The 14797-nt window shown below is 40.4% G+C and overlaps 1 protein-coding gene across 1 annotated transcript in view; it reads right to left on the bottom strand.

Moving 5' to 3' along the window:
- Window positions 1-13925, bottom strand: part of KIAA0391 (KIAA0391 ortholog) — a 53023-nt gene extending 39098 nt beyond the window's left edge. The window contains exons 1-3 of the mRNA XM_009886951.1: window positions 12925-13925; window positions 10576-10623; window positions 4506-4638 (exon numbers count right to left, since the gene is read on the bottom strand). Of these exons, the coding sequence (XP_009885253.1) occupies window positions 4506-4638; window positions 10576-10623; window positions 12925-13925 (1182 nt within the window). The remainder of the gene's footprint in view (window positions 1-4505; window positions 4639-10575; window positions 10624-12924) is intronic.
- Window positions 13926-14797: the final 872 nt, after the last annotated feature.

Below are 14797 nucleotides of genomic sequence, written 5' to 3'. Positions count from 1 at the left end.
TTCAGACTTGATATCAGTGTATTTAATTCTAATTGTATTTAATCGGTGTATTTAATTCTAATGCTATCCCTACCCTTACCTACAAGCTAATGACCATACCTTTTCCATAACTAAAAATTAGCCACAAGGCAACAACGGACTTAGTAGTCAATCTGCTATTCTGCAAAACCTGTAAACTGAACTGTTCAGCACTGGTCATCCTATAATAAAACAGCTATAAGCAAGTCTTTTGATCAGTGTTGTTGCAGACTAGGTAACCCATCTGTCCTTACTGATGCCACCTCTAATTTCATGCTCTGGCCTGATCACAGCCATATTAAGCAAGTGCTTCAAGTATTTTAACTCCCAAATATCCACTCTCACCCTAGTCTTATGCATAGCCCAACACCAACACATACCCAAAAGGCTACCAATAAGCCCTTCATCTCCACTGGCATTAGCTCTCCCTCAATCCTAATGAACTTGTAAGACTCTAACACTAACTCAAGTTCTCCAGCACCTGCTGTCCAAAACACTAATCTCTAAACATCACACTTTCAGGACTTTCTAGATTCAGCAATAACAGGTTCATCCATCCTTGCCGTCCTGAAACCCCAGCCTACCTACAAGCCAGTAACTCATACCTATCCAAAAATTATTCATAACTTGCTCATCTAAGCCAACCTGAGCAGCTCTAAGCCAACCTTCGCCTGAGATGAGAGGAGAGGAGGGAAGGGAGGGAGAGAAAAAAAAAACAAGAAAAAAAGAAAGCAAGCTCAGAAATCTCAACCATCTTGAAGTCCAGGCTTAGCCCTAATCCTAACCCTAACGACAGCTCACTACCTCTATATCCCTCTCCAGAACTAAAAGCAAGCTTTCAACCTATGCTGGCACCAGCAGGGTTTTCGGTTCTTGCAGAAGGTAGCTCTGAATCCAAGTGCTGTCATTTTAAACCAGAACCTAAGTGACCCACCCCGCCACAGAAATGACAAGAGGACTTTTAGTCATTCCCACCTGAGAAGAAACCACAAGAACTGTTCTTGCCCAAAGCAGCCCCCATCCCAGTGCTTTGCAGCATTCAGCAGCATGCCACATTTTTGCACTCCTACTGTAGAGGACAAACACCCGGGAATCTGATCACTTTGCCGCAATGTGGCATGTATCTGGGAGGGAAGGGGGCACATGAACCCACGGGAGAAATTCCACCCAGCTTTCTCCTTCCTTCCTCCCCTTAAAGTTCTTTGCTCCCTAGCAGTGACAGGGAAGAGGTAACATATGTGGGAGAAGAGGTAGAGGAGGTAAACAGCACACATAGCCCAGGCTGTGGTGCACACTATGCACAGAGTATCAGCTGTTTGCTGGGAAGCGGTTTTCTCTTCTTCAGCCCCTGATCTTCTCAGGAGACACAGCAGGCCTAACTGAATTAACTAGCCTTCTCTTTCTCCCTGAGGTCAGGCAAAGAAGGCACGACATCCAGGTGCAGTGTTGGACAGCCATAATCACCCAGGCATCTCAGGGCAGGTAAGGGTAGCTCACCTTGGAAACAGCTCAAGTGCAGGCAATTTTTATCTGACTTTGACCACAAGTTGAGATTCAACAAAGCAGGTAGAAGAATGAGAAGATCACACTGGAAGTTGGGAGTGAAGGCTCTGCCAGATGGGGTTAGGGCAGATTGTGTCAGACACAGTTTTCATACAGTTTGGAGTACATAGGTTTTTTGGAAGTAACAAACTACTCCATTCCGAACAGCAGACATATGCCACACAGCGCTTTGGGGCACATCGTGGAGTTGAGAAACATGCACATGTGGAAGGAGAACCAAAGCATTACAGAAAAGCAAAGGTATAAATCTAAAAGAGAGTTTTATTTTCAAGGCTCCCTGGAAACAGCACAACCTCATTCAGTTGCAAAAATAACACTGAGATGAATGGGTCACTTCCTCTTCTCCCTCCAGTCTCTCATATTGTAGAATAAGTAAAGCCCCTTTACACACTTAGCCCAGAACTAGCGTGGGGACTTTACATGCCCACAAACCCATCTCTTCCTGCCTTCTTGACAGCACGTACACATGTCCCACGTGCTTCCTTCCCCCTGCACAACAGTCCTTCCAGGCTTATCAGAGGTATTTAGTAGCCACCAAGGGAATGAAATTACTCATTTGCATATGAATTATGCACTTACATATTTGAGAGAAACACCTGGGAGCAGCTGCAACATGAAAGTCATCACAGCAGAAGTTGATTTTGCCTCTCAGGATACCAATTATATCATCTCAGGCTCAATGGCATAGCTCCCAATTAAATGCAGCCAGAGTAAACAACTAAACTAAACTAAACTAAACACCTCATATAGACATTGGTACAAAAGGTGACCGTCTTGTTACAATTGTTTTCTTTCTATGACAACCTGCAAAGTTGCAGCTCGCTATATTAGATCATCATATGACATCCTAATAGACCTTTCAGTAGTTGTGCATCAAGATCTGAATCAATGTCTATGTTTAATGTGTAACAGGTATTTCCTTATCACAGATAATAAGTTTTATAGTTAATGCAAGCCACCTTTCAACATATTTGTAAATAGCATTCACTACCATTCTGATGTAAAGACCTAAGTTGTTTGATTTTCTTTCCTAAAACTAATTACAGAAAAGATTCTTTGGTTTTAGTCACAGCTCAACAGAATACTGTTGGTGGATCCTCAACAAACCAAATCTTTGCTCCTAAGTTTCTACTCTGATTGCATTTATTCTTGAGAGAAATAAAATCAAATAAAGCCATGATGTTGTTGCAAAAGTAAGACAAAAGCCTATTCCTCAGTGAAGGAAAGAAAAAAAAAAAGATTCCAAATGCCTTACATATTTAATTTGAAACATAGTTGGAAAAAAATGTTTAGAGCTCAAAACAACTCAAACTGTTTCCCTGAATAATCATTTAATTGCAAGAAACACAGATGCACTAAAGAAAACTAGTTAAGAGAAAAGAAGAAATAGAAAGCTAATATGTTTTCTATTTGAATTGTGGCTACTACAAAAAAGTGACTGACTGGAAAATGGAAACCCCCCTCTCAGATATACTTGCTTACATCCTATTTTCAGCCTCTTCACCTAGTTTCCCCTCTGGAAAACCCTGGCTGCAGGAGAAGCCACACAGTCGGGCATACCTAAAATGGGCAGCATATTTTCATCACCACACATCTGCTTTCACAGCACAAAGGCAACTAAAAAGTCCCAAATTTATTTCTGGAAACCTCTGACGCATCACGACACTGTTTTGCCTCTACCCCCACATCCACGTTCAAAATTCACTGAGGGAGCAGGCTTTAGGCTCTATGGCCAACAGTGAACACACCAAGTTCATCTCCATTCATCTCCTGGTGACCACCTGCCAACAGGGAACTGGAACAAGGTCAACTTGGAATTAGCAAGTGGGTGGCCCCAGAGGGGGAAATGATGGCACTTCAGCTATTGCACGGACTAACAAAATCTACTGACATCAAAATAGTGTATTGAGTCTTTTTTCATTGGATTGCATCCATTTGATCAATCAGGTTCTCAAACAGGGAGAACATAGTTTCTACTACTGCTCAGTTTGGGCACAAATGTCCTGTTAACCCAGAACTCCCTTCCTAAATCTCCCCACCTTCAACTAGTACTGCTAACCTAGCCTTGTGTACTTGACAAATTTGAAATTTTTAAGCCAGCAGTCATCACAGGGAACAGAAATGAAACTTCACAGACTAGACAGTTAACTGATTAAGGAATAAAAAGTTCTGTTGCTGTTGCTTTCATTAATAAACCAATCTCAACAATAATTTTCACAAAGGCTTTTAGAGAACAGACAAGAGTTAGTTGTACAGTGTACAATAAAACACATCCTTTTGTTTATCTTGTAATATTTTAGAACACCAGTATCCATTAAATACTTAAAGCTATTACTACATTTTTAAGGATAATTTTACTCCCCTGTACAATTCACAGCCAGATCAGCTAAAAGTCCTGAACCGAGGAGAAAATTTGCATGGAAATTAGATGTCTGAACAACAGGCTCTGCATACTACAAGCCCCCCAACACTAACTGTTTCAAGTTTCTATAACTGTTACACACACACAAGGTCTGTGTATGCAGAAAGCCTGAAGAATTAAACCTGGTGTCCTCTTCCGTATTTTCAGAACCAATGCAGAACGGAGGTGCCAGCTGCATCAAAATGACATCAATACTTATAAAGGTAGAGCAAAGCTACGCTGAAATGTGGTATGGGCTCCATCTAGCGGAGCTCAGCTTCATTCAATGTCGCTATGGCTGAACCACCATCTCCACAAAAAATGAGTAAGAAGTAGAACTGTGGTCAAGATTTAGATCCATTTTATAAACACAGCTGAAAAAGATACATAGGATACTTGAGCATCTAATGGCCTATTAACGTTTAAAGCAAAGAATAAAAGATTTGTGGTGTTTTCAAAGTACCTGGACATTAATTGTATATTACCCTCCTAGCCAATGAACCTGACAGAGTACAAGACCTACCTGTGGACTTGTCTTCCTAAAAGTGTCAGTTCCATGAATCACATCCCTTATTATTCTTTCTTTGAGATTATTATACTCCTCTTCGGTGAGGTCACCATCCTCCAACTGATGGTTGCAAACTGGGCACTGTCCGCTGTAATAACAGTGAAACAAGAAAATAAAATGATAAAGACTTTTAAGTAAGAAATACCTTAAATTTTACTAACTTATTGTCTGTGTATGAGCACAATTCTTTACAAGAGTGCAGTACAATCACCAGAACATCAGTTGTACTCTTTCCGGGATGCATCCAAAACCTACTAAAGTCACCAGAAATATTTCCATGTGATTCAATGGGATCAGCATCAAAGATTTAACTCTACAGACATTTGAGGATTTAGGACTAAAACTCTGCATGAGAGCCTGGGGAAAAAAAAAAAAAAAAAAAAAAAAGAAGAGTATTTAAATATTCATCAGCATTTATTTAGGCCTTGTTAGATCAGAGTTCAATTCTCAGCATTACCACAAATTTCCACATCTCTAATATTTTGAAGTTTCCTTACTACACAGGAAAGTCACCATGTCTGGCCTGGCCAGAATACAGGAAGTAGCTGTAGGCATACTAGCTGAAGCTAGCAGGCAGACCAGAGCCTTGGTCTAGCTATAAATCCATCCCAAAGTGTTACAACAAGAAAATGCACCCGTGACATGCTCTGCTATAGCGACACTGACTGCTTCTACGCAAAAGCTATCTGTGCCTCGTTTATCAAGGTTTGGAATAACCAAACCTAACACAGGTGTAAGAATAACCTCACCCAAAAGAAAAAAAAAATACAAAAGAAAGAGAGAAAGAAAAAGTAACATAAATCTGCTGTATGGTTGGAAAAGCAAATAATGAGCAAGACTACCTTCTTTGTGCCACTTGTCTTTTTGCTATCAGACTTCCTCCTAGGCTAAGACTGTTTGCTGAGATCTCACCGAGGTAGTCAAAGCGAACAGACTGAGAGCAGAATGTGAATAAAACAGAAATACTGTTTGCTTTGAAAGCCCTCAGCAATACTAAGTCACCCTGGCTCTGCGTGTCTGTATGATGCTCAGTTCCACCAGAGATTTTCTAATACTAGGCTGACAGCACCCAAACAGAAAGCAGCTTTCCATTGCTATCTGCTGGCGACTAATCACTACTTGTTTCTTGATTGCTAAGAAATTTCTGTTCCTGCACTGTAGCACAGGCTAAATATCATCACACTGTATCTAGGAATGTGGACTGCTGCAGATGAAAAAGCTCTGCAGCTACAGTCAACCAATGCCATCATTTTGTGTTCATTTCCCAGAGCCAGAAACATCACCCCATCATGCACAGCCATGTCAGTGATCGCGTGACTGCATGCAGCACTGGAACAGTTTACCATTCACATTGACTACTTCTCAGTACTCTTAGTTTCCCTCTTGCAGGGCCAGCAGCTATGGTAACAATTGTGGCTCTGCAAATCCCAAATCATACATTGTTTTGTCTCTGACACACACAAGAACTCTCCACTGATCAGTCCGTGCATGTTTTTAATACTAAAAGACCAAAGAGATTGAAAATCCATCAGAAAAGATTATAGAATAGAACAATAGGGGCTGTGAGAAAACAGGCCTCAAACTCCTTAGTTTCCTCAAGAAGAGTGCTGGCATGTCATAGCAGACCCTGGAAAATTTTCCAGACCAGCACGAGTGAGGCAATGCTACCAAGAACACACAGATCCATGCCACCCAAGAGGCACAACTCTTTGTCTAACCAACCTAGTGCTACAAAAACTCCTCAGCACTGGGAGAGGCCATCAATACAAACCACAACCACAAGAACCATGTCAACTGCTATGAGCTGGGGTTTTGGTCCTACCACCTGCTAGCACAGCACACACATAATTCCAAGATACAAAACAAGACAGGCCTAACTTGGCCACCTCTGGTTTTTTCTATGATCCCCCAGAACTCTATATTGACAGAAAGAACAAACATCTTTTTTCATATCTAGCCTTTTATGTTGTTTCATGTCCCACAGCCATGACCACTGCCCTAACACATAGTCTGAAGGAAATCAAACTGAAACTGTCATTGTTTCCATGTCCCATTTGTTCATTCTTTTCTTTCCTAGTTGTCTCTCCCATTAGCCCCTATAAACTCAACACATAATCAACACAATGCACAACTCCATACCCAGATCAAAAATGTATGTCATGCCATGAACCTCTGGGCCCACCACAAAACCAGCATGTAGGTTAGGGTAACAGTGGAGGACTGAGACAAAACAACCTGCATCTCTGTGCTTGAATTGTGAACTACATTAACCTTTTAACCTTTTTTTCCCACCTAAAAAAATTATCTGAAAGTTTTGCAGATACACTTTCTAAAGACAAACCAATGAGCTACAAATATACATAAAATGCATGGGTACACTTCTTGACTTGCATTGTGGGTTAAACTTATAATTTTTTCCAAACATAACTCTTTAACAACTACATGAAGAAGGAAAAAGAAACGGTCAGATAAGACATTAACATACACTAAGGAAATTCACAGTCAGTCATGTCTGTTCTCAAGCACTTCATCACCAGACTGTACACTCCAGCCGGTACCAAGAAAATAAGCATAATCTAGTAGCTTCTCCAACAGGCAATAAAATGACACAGTCTGAATGGGTCTTTGGTTCTTCCTGGCTGATGAACAATGACTTTTTTGCAGCTTGCTCCCACTTAGGCTTTTCTTATGTGCAAGATATGTTGTTGATGTTTCACATTTTTCCTTTCTATCATGCTCTGTTCAGAAGCCTATATTCACCCAGCTGGGCATAGTTTGAACTGAAGGAGTAGCCATTCTTCTCTAAATCCACCCAAATACCTTATTTTCACAAGCACAATCTCAGAAGTGAATCACAGGATTTGAGCTTTAAGTGTTAAAATGGAACGAGTTATTCTCCCCTGGCTGTCTCCACAGAGTTATCCTAGAGATGCCAAAGCTAAGCCATTGTAAATTTCTAAAACCATAGCAATCAGAAATGTTAAATTCTCCCAACAATTGATGTCTATACATTAATGCACATACCATAAGCCAAGACTGCGTTAATTGCAATGCTGACAGTGCATTTACGGAATCAAAAAAAGTTATGCATGGAATCCCAACAGTGGACATTCACTGCTGCATACAAACAATTCACTCCAGTTGCTCAACCCACTGTGGCCACTGCAGGCTTAGCCTACATATTAATATAAACAATGAGACTGGCTGCTTGTATAGCTGTAAAGTTACCATTAAATACACCTAATTGCATTAAGGAACTTCAAAGTTTGGCAACAGAGAAGAAAGGCCTAATGAACTGTTATGAGGCTATTTCACAATCATTAAGCCTAAACTTTAAGGACCTGTCCCATAGTTAATTTGATCCTTCTGCAACAGAATCACAGAATCACACAGAATCACAGAATGGTCAGGGTTGGAAGGGACCTCTGGAGATCATCTAGTCCAACCCCACTGCCAGAGCAGGGTCACCTACAACAGGTTGCACAGGACAGCGTCCAGGCGGGTTTTGAATGTCTCCAGAGTGGGAGACTCCACAACCTCTCTGGGCAGCCTGTGCCAGTGCTCTGCCACCCTCAAGGTAAAGAAGTTCCTCCTCATGTTAAGATGGAACTTCCTATGTTCAAGCTTGTGCCCATTACCCCTCGTCCTATCACTGGGCACCACTGAAAAAAGACTGCTCCCATCCCCCTGGCACCCTCCCTTTAAGTATTTGTAAGTATTAATAAGATCCCCCCTCAGTCTTCTTTCCTCTATACTAGAGAGACCCAAGTCCCTAAGCCTTTCCTCATATGAGAGATGTTCCAATCCCCTAATCATCTTTGTAGCCCGTTGCTGGACCCTCTCCAGCAGATCCCTGTCCTTCTTGAACTGGGGAGCCCAGAACTGGACGCAACTACCCCTTTCAGATTGCTTGAAAAAAAGCAAACCTCCCCATACCCCAACAAATCAACGCACTCCAACCACCTATCAACTAAAGCTCCTGAAGCCACTTTCTTCTTGTGAATTCTCAATGTAGATTCCCAAAGGGAGCTAAGGCACAACAGGCACAAGAAACACTCAGCATCTGACAAGACTGGACCCTTAGTCTAACTGCTGCTTTTTTGCAACCACACCTTTAAAATTACCTTGCAATTTTTGTTAACTTCTCATTGATAATTTTAGGATTTCACACCAAGAAATTCCCACACAGAAGTCTTTCACCTCTGTAGGATATATAGCTGTCCTGACAACTAATCGACCATTTACCTACTTTTTTGAGGGACAACTTTTTTGAGATAGATTTGGAGTATCATGGCACCTACACACCAAGCATGAAGTCAGACATGCCACAGTAATTTGAACGCAGGCTCAAAAAAAGTTGAGCTGCAGCTTTCTATAGCTAACCTTGGAAATCCAAAGCTTTTTGTAACTCTCAAAGCCAAATGGTCAGCAAACTTCAAGGTTTGTTTGCAGGGGTTTCAAACTTCTGACTATCACAGCCCAAGGAGGAGCTCAGTGCTAGAGGAAGAAGAAAATATCCTGGATATGAGCATCTTAGATGTAACTGCTGGTATTTATACAAAATTACAATAACCTATGAATAAGCCTATTAAATTGTCAAACACAGTTTAGGAAGTTCTGATTTTTTTAATTCAAATCTCATGTTTTAAGACATCAGTTATGCTGACTGCAGAGATAAGTCTAGTAACAATCACCATATGAGTTTCAGAGACACCTTAAGGGCTTTGTCCTTTATGATTAGGACGAAAAAAAACCCCAACAAAACCAACAGACATTTTTTTTTTTCCTTATTAAATCCTAAGGATCTTCTCTGTCAGAAGCCATTTAATTTAAACACAACGAAACTCCTATATTCTTTTTATTATCTTGGAACCATTTAAATTGTATTCAAATACTTAGCCAAGTAGGCTACCTCAAATTTGTTTATTTCAAAATAGGAAGTGTTCATAGAGTTATCACAAAATAACTACCATATAGCACCTTGTAACCACTTTGTTCACAGATTCTTAATCCATGATAAAATGTGACATGATTTAAGTTAGTTTAGCTCTCAAAGTCTGTAAAGAGTTTACAGACAGGAAGATAACAAGCTACCTCTTAACCAAGACAATCAACTTCAGAATTTTAAAACTCTAAAGGCTGAAAAACATCTAGAATTTGGTGAGTTATCATAATACAGTATAGTAACATACACACAGTCATATGCAATAATAATCCATCTTACAGTGAACAACCCCTACTCTGAGGACAGTGAGTTACGCTGTTCTTTGATGGGCTTCAAAAGCAGCAGACTCTATGTGTGCTTTTACTACAGAGTATACAACAGAGTGTATTTTTATAAACCACCAAAAAAAACCCCATAATCCAGTGGAGACATTCTTATAATTAATACATTTATAGTTGCCAAATTGCTACAAAAACACAGAACTAGATTTCAAATAGAGTAACATTTAAAGTAAGAATTTACAGACATTAGGAAAACTGTGCTGTAATAGAATCACATACCCAAGTTATCCCTGTGAAAACCCAACACAGAATCATTTTGTCTTCACTGAAAATCAGGTGGGAAGGCAGAACCCTTCCATCTGTACAAATTAACTGCAGTGTGTGAATGGTATCAGTTTTCAAGAAGACATCCATTTACACTCCAAAGCTGCTCTGTTAAATGTCGTGTTAAACAACGGTATTATAAAGCCAAGCAAAAAAAGAAAGTCTTTAATTCCTAAACAGTAAACAAATAAGCCAGCCAGTAAAATGGCAGCTCTTATTTTTCTCTGAGTTTTTCTGTCTTGGCTCTGCTTAGTGTAACTCCTTTCCAAATGTGCATGTTGGGTCTTGTTTAATGCACAAGAATGAGTTGGAAACTGGAGTTTGGGAAATCATACGTACACAACAAAGGTTCATATTCTCAAGTATTAAAACATTTTCTTATATAAGGAAAGCTATTTTTTATATTTATGAAAGAAGAGTTCAAGATAGAATAATCAAGACAACACCTCACTTTCAAATAAAATGTTGCATTTACCTGTCTTTAATGTTGGTCAGCTGTCCTCTCCAGTTCCCTCCGGGTATACTAATATGTATGGAGGGAAAGATAAACAAAAACATTAGATTCTTATTTAACAATACCTGAATTACAGATAAAAAATAATTCTATTTTGGTCAACATTTAGAAATAAAGACCAATCAATTATCTACCCTGCAAAGAAATCATACAAAGATTCATATATAATTTAGCAAGGCCTGAAAATATTAAAGAACCAGCATTTAATAACATGCAGAAAACTAACACAACCAACCTCCTCAGTTTATGTTGTCCCCAAATATTAAGAACCATAAAAATAATCAGGCTGCACTGACCCTTTTTAAGTTGCTGCCCTACACACTCATAAAGCATCTCAGAAACCAGATGGTAAAGCAAGAATCAAGATTTCTATGCAGATATCACTCTGAGAGAGTAAGAAGATACACTCGTACCATAATGCTGCATTGACTTTTTGACTCCACATCATTATCGTCATCACCACCACTATCACAGCTGCCATCATGCTGGTGTAAATACTCCTTTTTGCCCACAAGATCCAAAATGGAATAGGAATACCCACACCAACATGCAACTGTGGGTGCCTCTCCCTTTGCCACTGTGTTTATTATCATAGGCTGCACACTTACACATGCTGTGGGCTTCGGAATAACCGTCCGGTTTTGCCCTCCTTTCCCATTTCTCATGCTGTTACATAGCGGTTCTTTAGTTTTCTTACAAAGGCAACCAGACAACAGAAAATACTGTGATTCTTTGTTGCGCACTCAGATGTCTGTATTGGATCTGGCTCTACGCACTACTAGAAGCCAGTGCTGGTCTGCTCTTCAGATAAATATTTTTTTAAAACTAACACCTATTCAGTTACACTTACAGAGTTCACTTCTGTGCTTACCGTACCATCAGTTTCCTTTGTCAACAAAAGTTACCTCCCCATCTGCATTGGTTTTGCAAGACTAACAATGCTAGAAGTTATCACATCCTATTTCTTTTTGGGAACTCCACATAAATTGCTTATTTATTTTCAGCCATCAGCATATACAAGTTCAGCACCAGCAATTGGAACAGACAGGTAAAACTGAGCATTTTGTACAGATAAAAAGCCAGATGGGATAACTGATCACCTACTTTCATCCCTCTATTATGGATTCTATTTCTTCTTCACGTTTGAAAAGCTACTTCCTTTAGGGAAACACGCAATGTTCATCTTAAAACATGAGTCTACCACAACCTTTCATGAATTGTTCTAACAAACACAGTATTAAAGGTACAAAACAGGAATTTGTCTAGCTTCAGCTTGCAGCACTGGTTTGCCACTATATACAGGCAATATATAGCTCTTCAACATATTTGCTGACCTTGAAGTCTCCTTGCCAAGGACTTTTTATTATGTTGAGTTTCCTGTGCATGCAGTGCACACCTACAGGTAAGTCCTTCTCTACTCACTGGGAAAATAGCACCCCCTGACAGATTTTCACCCACTAAACCAGTTGATCTTGACTGAAGCCTACTCTGCCTGCTCCCTAGCTGTTCCCAGGAAAGAAAATAGCTGGGGGACAGCAATATACACCATTCAAATAATGGTAGTGCATTCCCACAGCTGTATTTTCCATCCGGGAAGACTAACTTGTGAAATGGCTGTGTAGCTCACGTAAACCAAAGTCAACAGTTAAAAAAAGTCATAGATGGGCTCACATACACTAGTGTGACAAATACGCAGTGGACTCAGGGGAACTACACTGTGCATGTGCAGCATAACTCCTTGTAATTTGCGGAGTCTGACCATCACTACCTATGAAAACGAACTCCATAGCCTGCTAAATAAAAACTGTGCTAAAACAAAGAGCCTCCTGTTGAGATTATTCCTCTCCTATTATTCGACACAAAGTGAACACTTAATCTTCACTTAACCTATGCTAAATTTGCTGCACCTTTCCCTTAAAGAGAGAAATCTAATTTTCAAATAACTTACTACTTCTATACTCCAATAGATTATAGGAAAACCCTCATACCTATCAATATTCCTTACCAACCCCAGAAACAGTTGAAGTTGGACATTTTGGACAGCCATGACCCATCACAATTTCCCACTTTCTCTACCAAGAAACAATATTTAACAGGTAAAATTTACCAGAAAAGGTGAGATCAGTAAGAATTTCACATTTTTACACTAATTTTGGAGCAAAATTAAAATATATCTTTTCATGACAATACGTTTCACATGGAGAAACAACATCCGAAATGAGATGTTGAGGGATCTTATTAGACTTGATCTGTGGAATAATCTGAATCCCATCCTCATGACCTGGAGCTTGCTATTGAAACATTATTTACCTTTCAAACCATAGCTTTATACTCTGCATAAATGTCTTGTGAGGGTATATTTGGTTGTCTCTCAAATATAAGAGGATACCAAACAGCTCTTTTTGTAACTCAGCACCTTTCATACCCCTGCTGAATTCAAAAAAGGCCTGCAGGACATCCAAGGTTGGGACCAAATCCTTAGCCAACATTTCATGATAAAGTTCAAAGGCAAGGTTCATTTCTTGGTGACGACTGGCTGCTTTGATACAGGATTCATAGTTTGTCCGCGAGGGAGTCGTAACTTTTTTAACTTCTTCCAAAAGAGTCAAGGCCATTCTCCATTGATCTGAATTACTCATCCCCCTGATAAGAAGGTTGTAAGCCCCACTTTCTAAAATCCTAAATCTGATTTTCATTATGTCATACACATCACGAATTTCTGACGTCTGCCCCTGCTGGACACATAACGCCAGATATTTGACCAACAAATGATATGCAATGTCACCATTACTCTTTGCCACATGGGTCAGCAAGGACTTAGCCACATCAATGGAGCTGTTGCACCTGACCATACTGTTAAACATCACTTCTTCAAATACTTCAGGTGATTGAAAGCTTTCCCTCAGTCTGTTCCATTCCTCAGCCTGCAAAGGTTTTTCTGGAGGCTGCACATTGGTAAACCTATGCCTTGGCAAAACTTGACTCGTTAACCGTTTCTTCGGTGCTCCAACAGAGGAAGAAAAGTGGAGTTTCCCTTCAGACATTTCTTTAGTCTCCTCATCCCATCCTTTTTCTTCTTCATAATCAATCACAGACCTTTTCTTGGTAGGAAAGACATCAGTTCCTTTAGTATCTGCTGGTAACGCAGTGCTGGAAGATGTCATAAAACTGAAACAGCTAACCTTTTCTCTATTGGGGATGCTGAAAGAGACAGCAAACAGTTGTTGGCATCTTGAAACAGGCCAGAACATACGACATTTCCATAGCAAAGCCTGAAAACCCTGTTGACTAGTTTGATAAAAAAGTGCCATCACAAAAAGAAATTATGTCACTGTATCTGACAAAGTTATAAAATGGAAAATGCAGTTTGCATGAAGACGTTTATTACAAAAGCTGAAGGGCTGCCAAGCTGTATAAGCTTCCGTTTCAAAATGCTTGTTCTATAAGCCCTTTTTGCCTCTTATGAAAGCAAAAGCTGGTAAAATCTTTTTCTCAAAAATCAATCTCTTAGACTGCAAGAACATTCATCAAAAATGAGGGTGTCTTTCTTTCTAGAGAAGATGCTTTGCGGGTTTCCAGCTTATCATTTCTGTTTGATGGTTACGGTAAAGAAGAGTACTGTTGTATGCAGACAGGCAGCTCTGATGCAGCTAGGCAAAAAGTGCAGGTTTTTTTCTTCCTGCCTTCATCCAAGTCGAGTCAGAAGGTTTCCTAAAAATAAAAATAACACTGCAACATCACAACCTGCTCCGTGCCTTCCTGTCACATTTGCATGCTAGCAAACATAAAGTTCAAGGTACCTCGACAATTTCAGGTCAGGAATCCCGATCCTGATCTCTCAGGCAGTCCCAGCATGGGATTCCTGCGCTGGTTCCCTCACGCCTTTCAACCTGCGACAAACTTCCGTTTAACTGGTTTCCCCAATCGTAAATCCAGTAATCACAGCGAAATCCCACGTAAACGTTAGGTTATAAACGCAAATATCGGGAATTTCACCGGCAGCCGGGCAGGCAGCCGCTGCGGCTCATGAGGAGTCCCCCGCAGGGCCTCACGTCCCTCACGCCTGCCCGGAGCGGCCGCGCCCCCGTGGACTACAACTCCCAGCGTGCATAGCGGCCCGCCCCTCCGCAGCGCGCTGCTTTCTGGGAAATTTTCTCTTCCCCCCCCCTTCCCCCTCCTTCCC

The sequence above is a fragment of the Charadrius vociferus genome, unplaced genomic scaffold, assembly GCF_000708025.1.
Source record: "Charadrius vociferus isolate BGI_N301 unplaced genomic scaffold, ASM70802v2 scaffold14, whole genome shotgun sequence".
Taxonomy (NCBI): Eukaryota; Metazoa; Chordata; class Aves; order Charadriiformes; family Charadriidae; genus Charadrius; species Charadrius vociferus.
The sequence above is the reverse complement of the archived record's forward strand: the minus strand, read 5'-3'. Positions and strand labels throughout refer to the sequence as shown.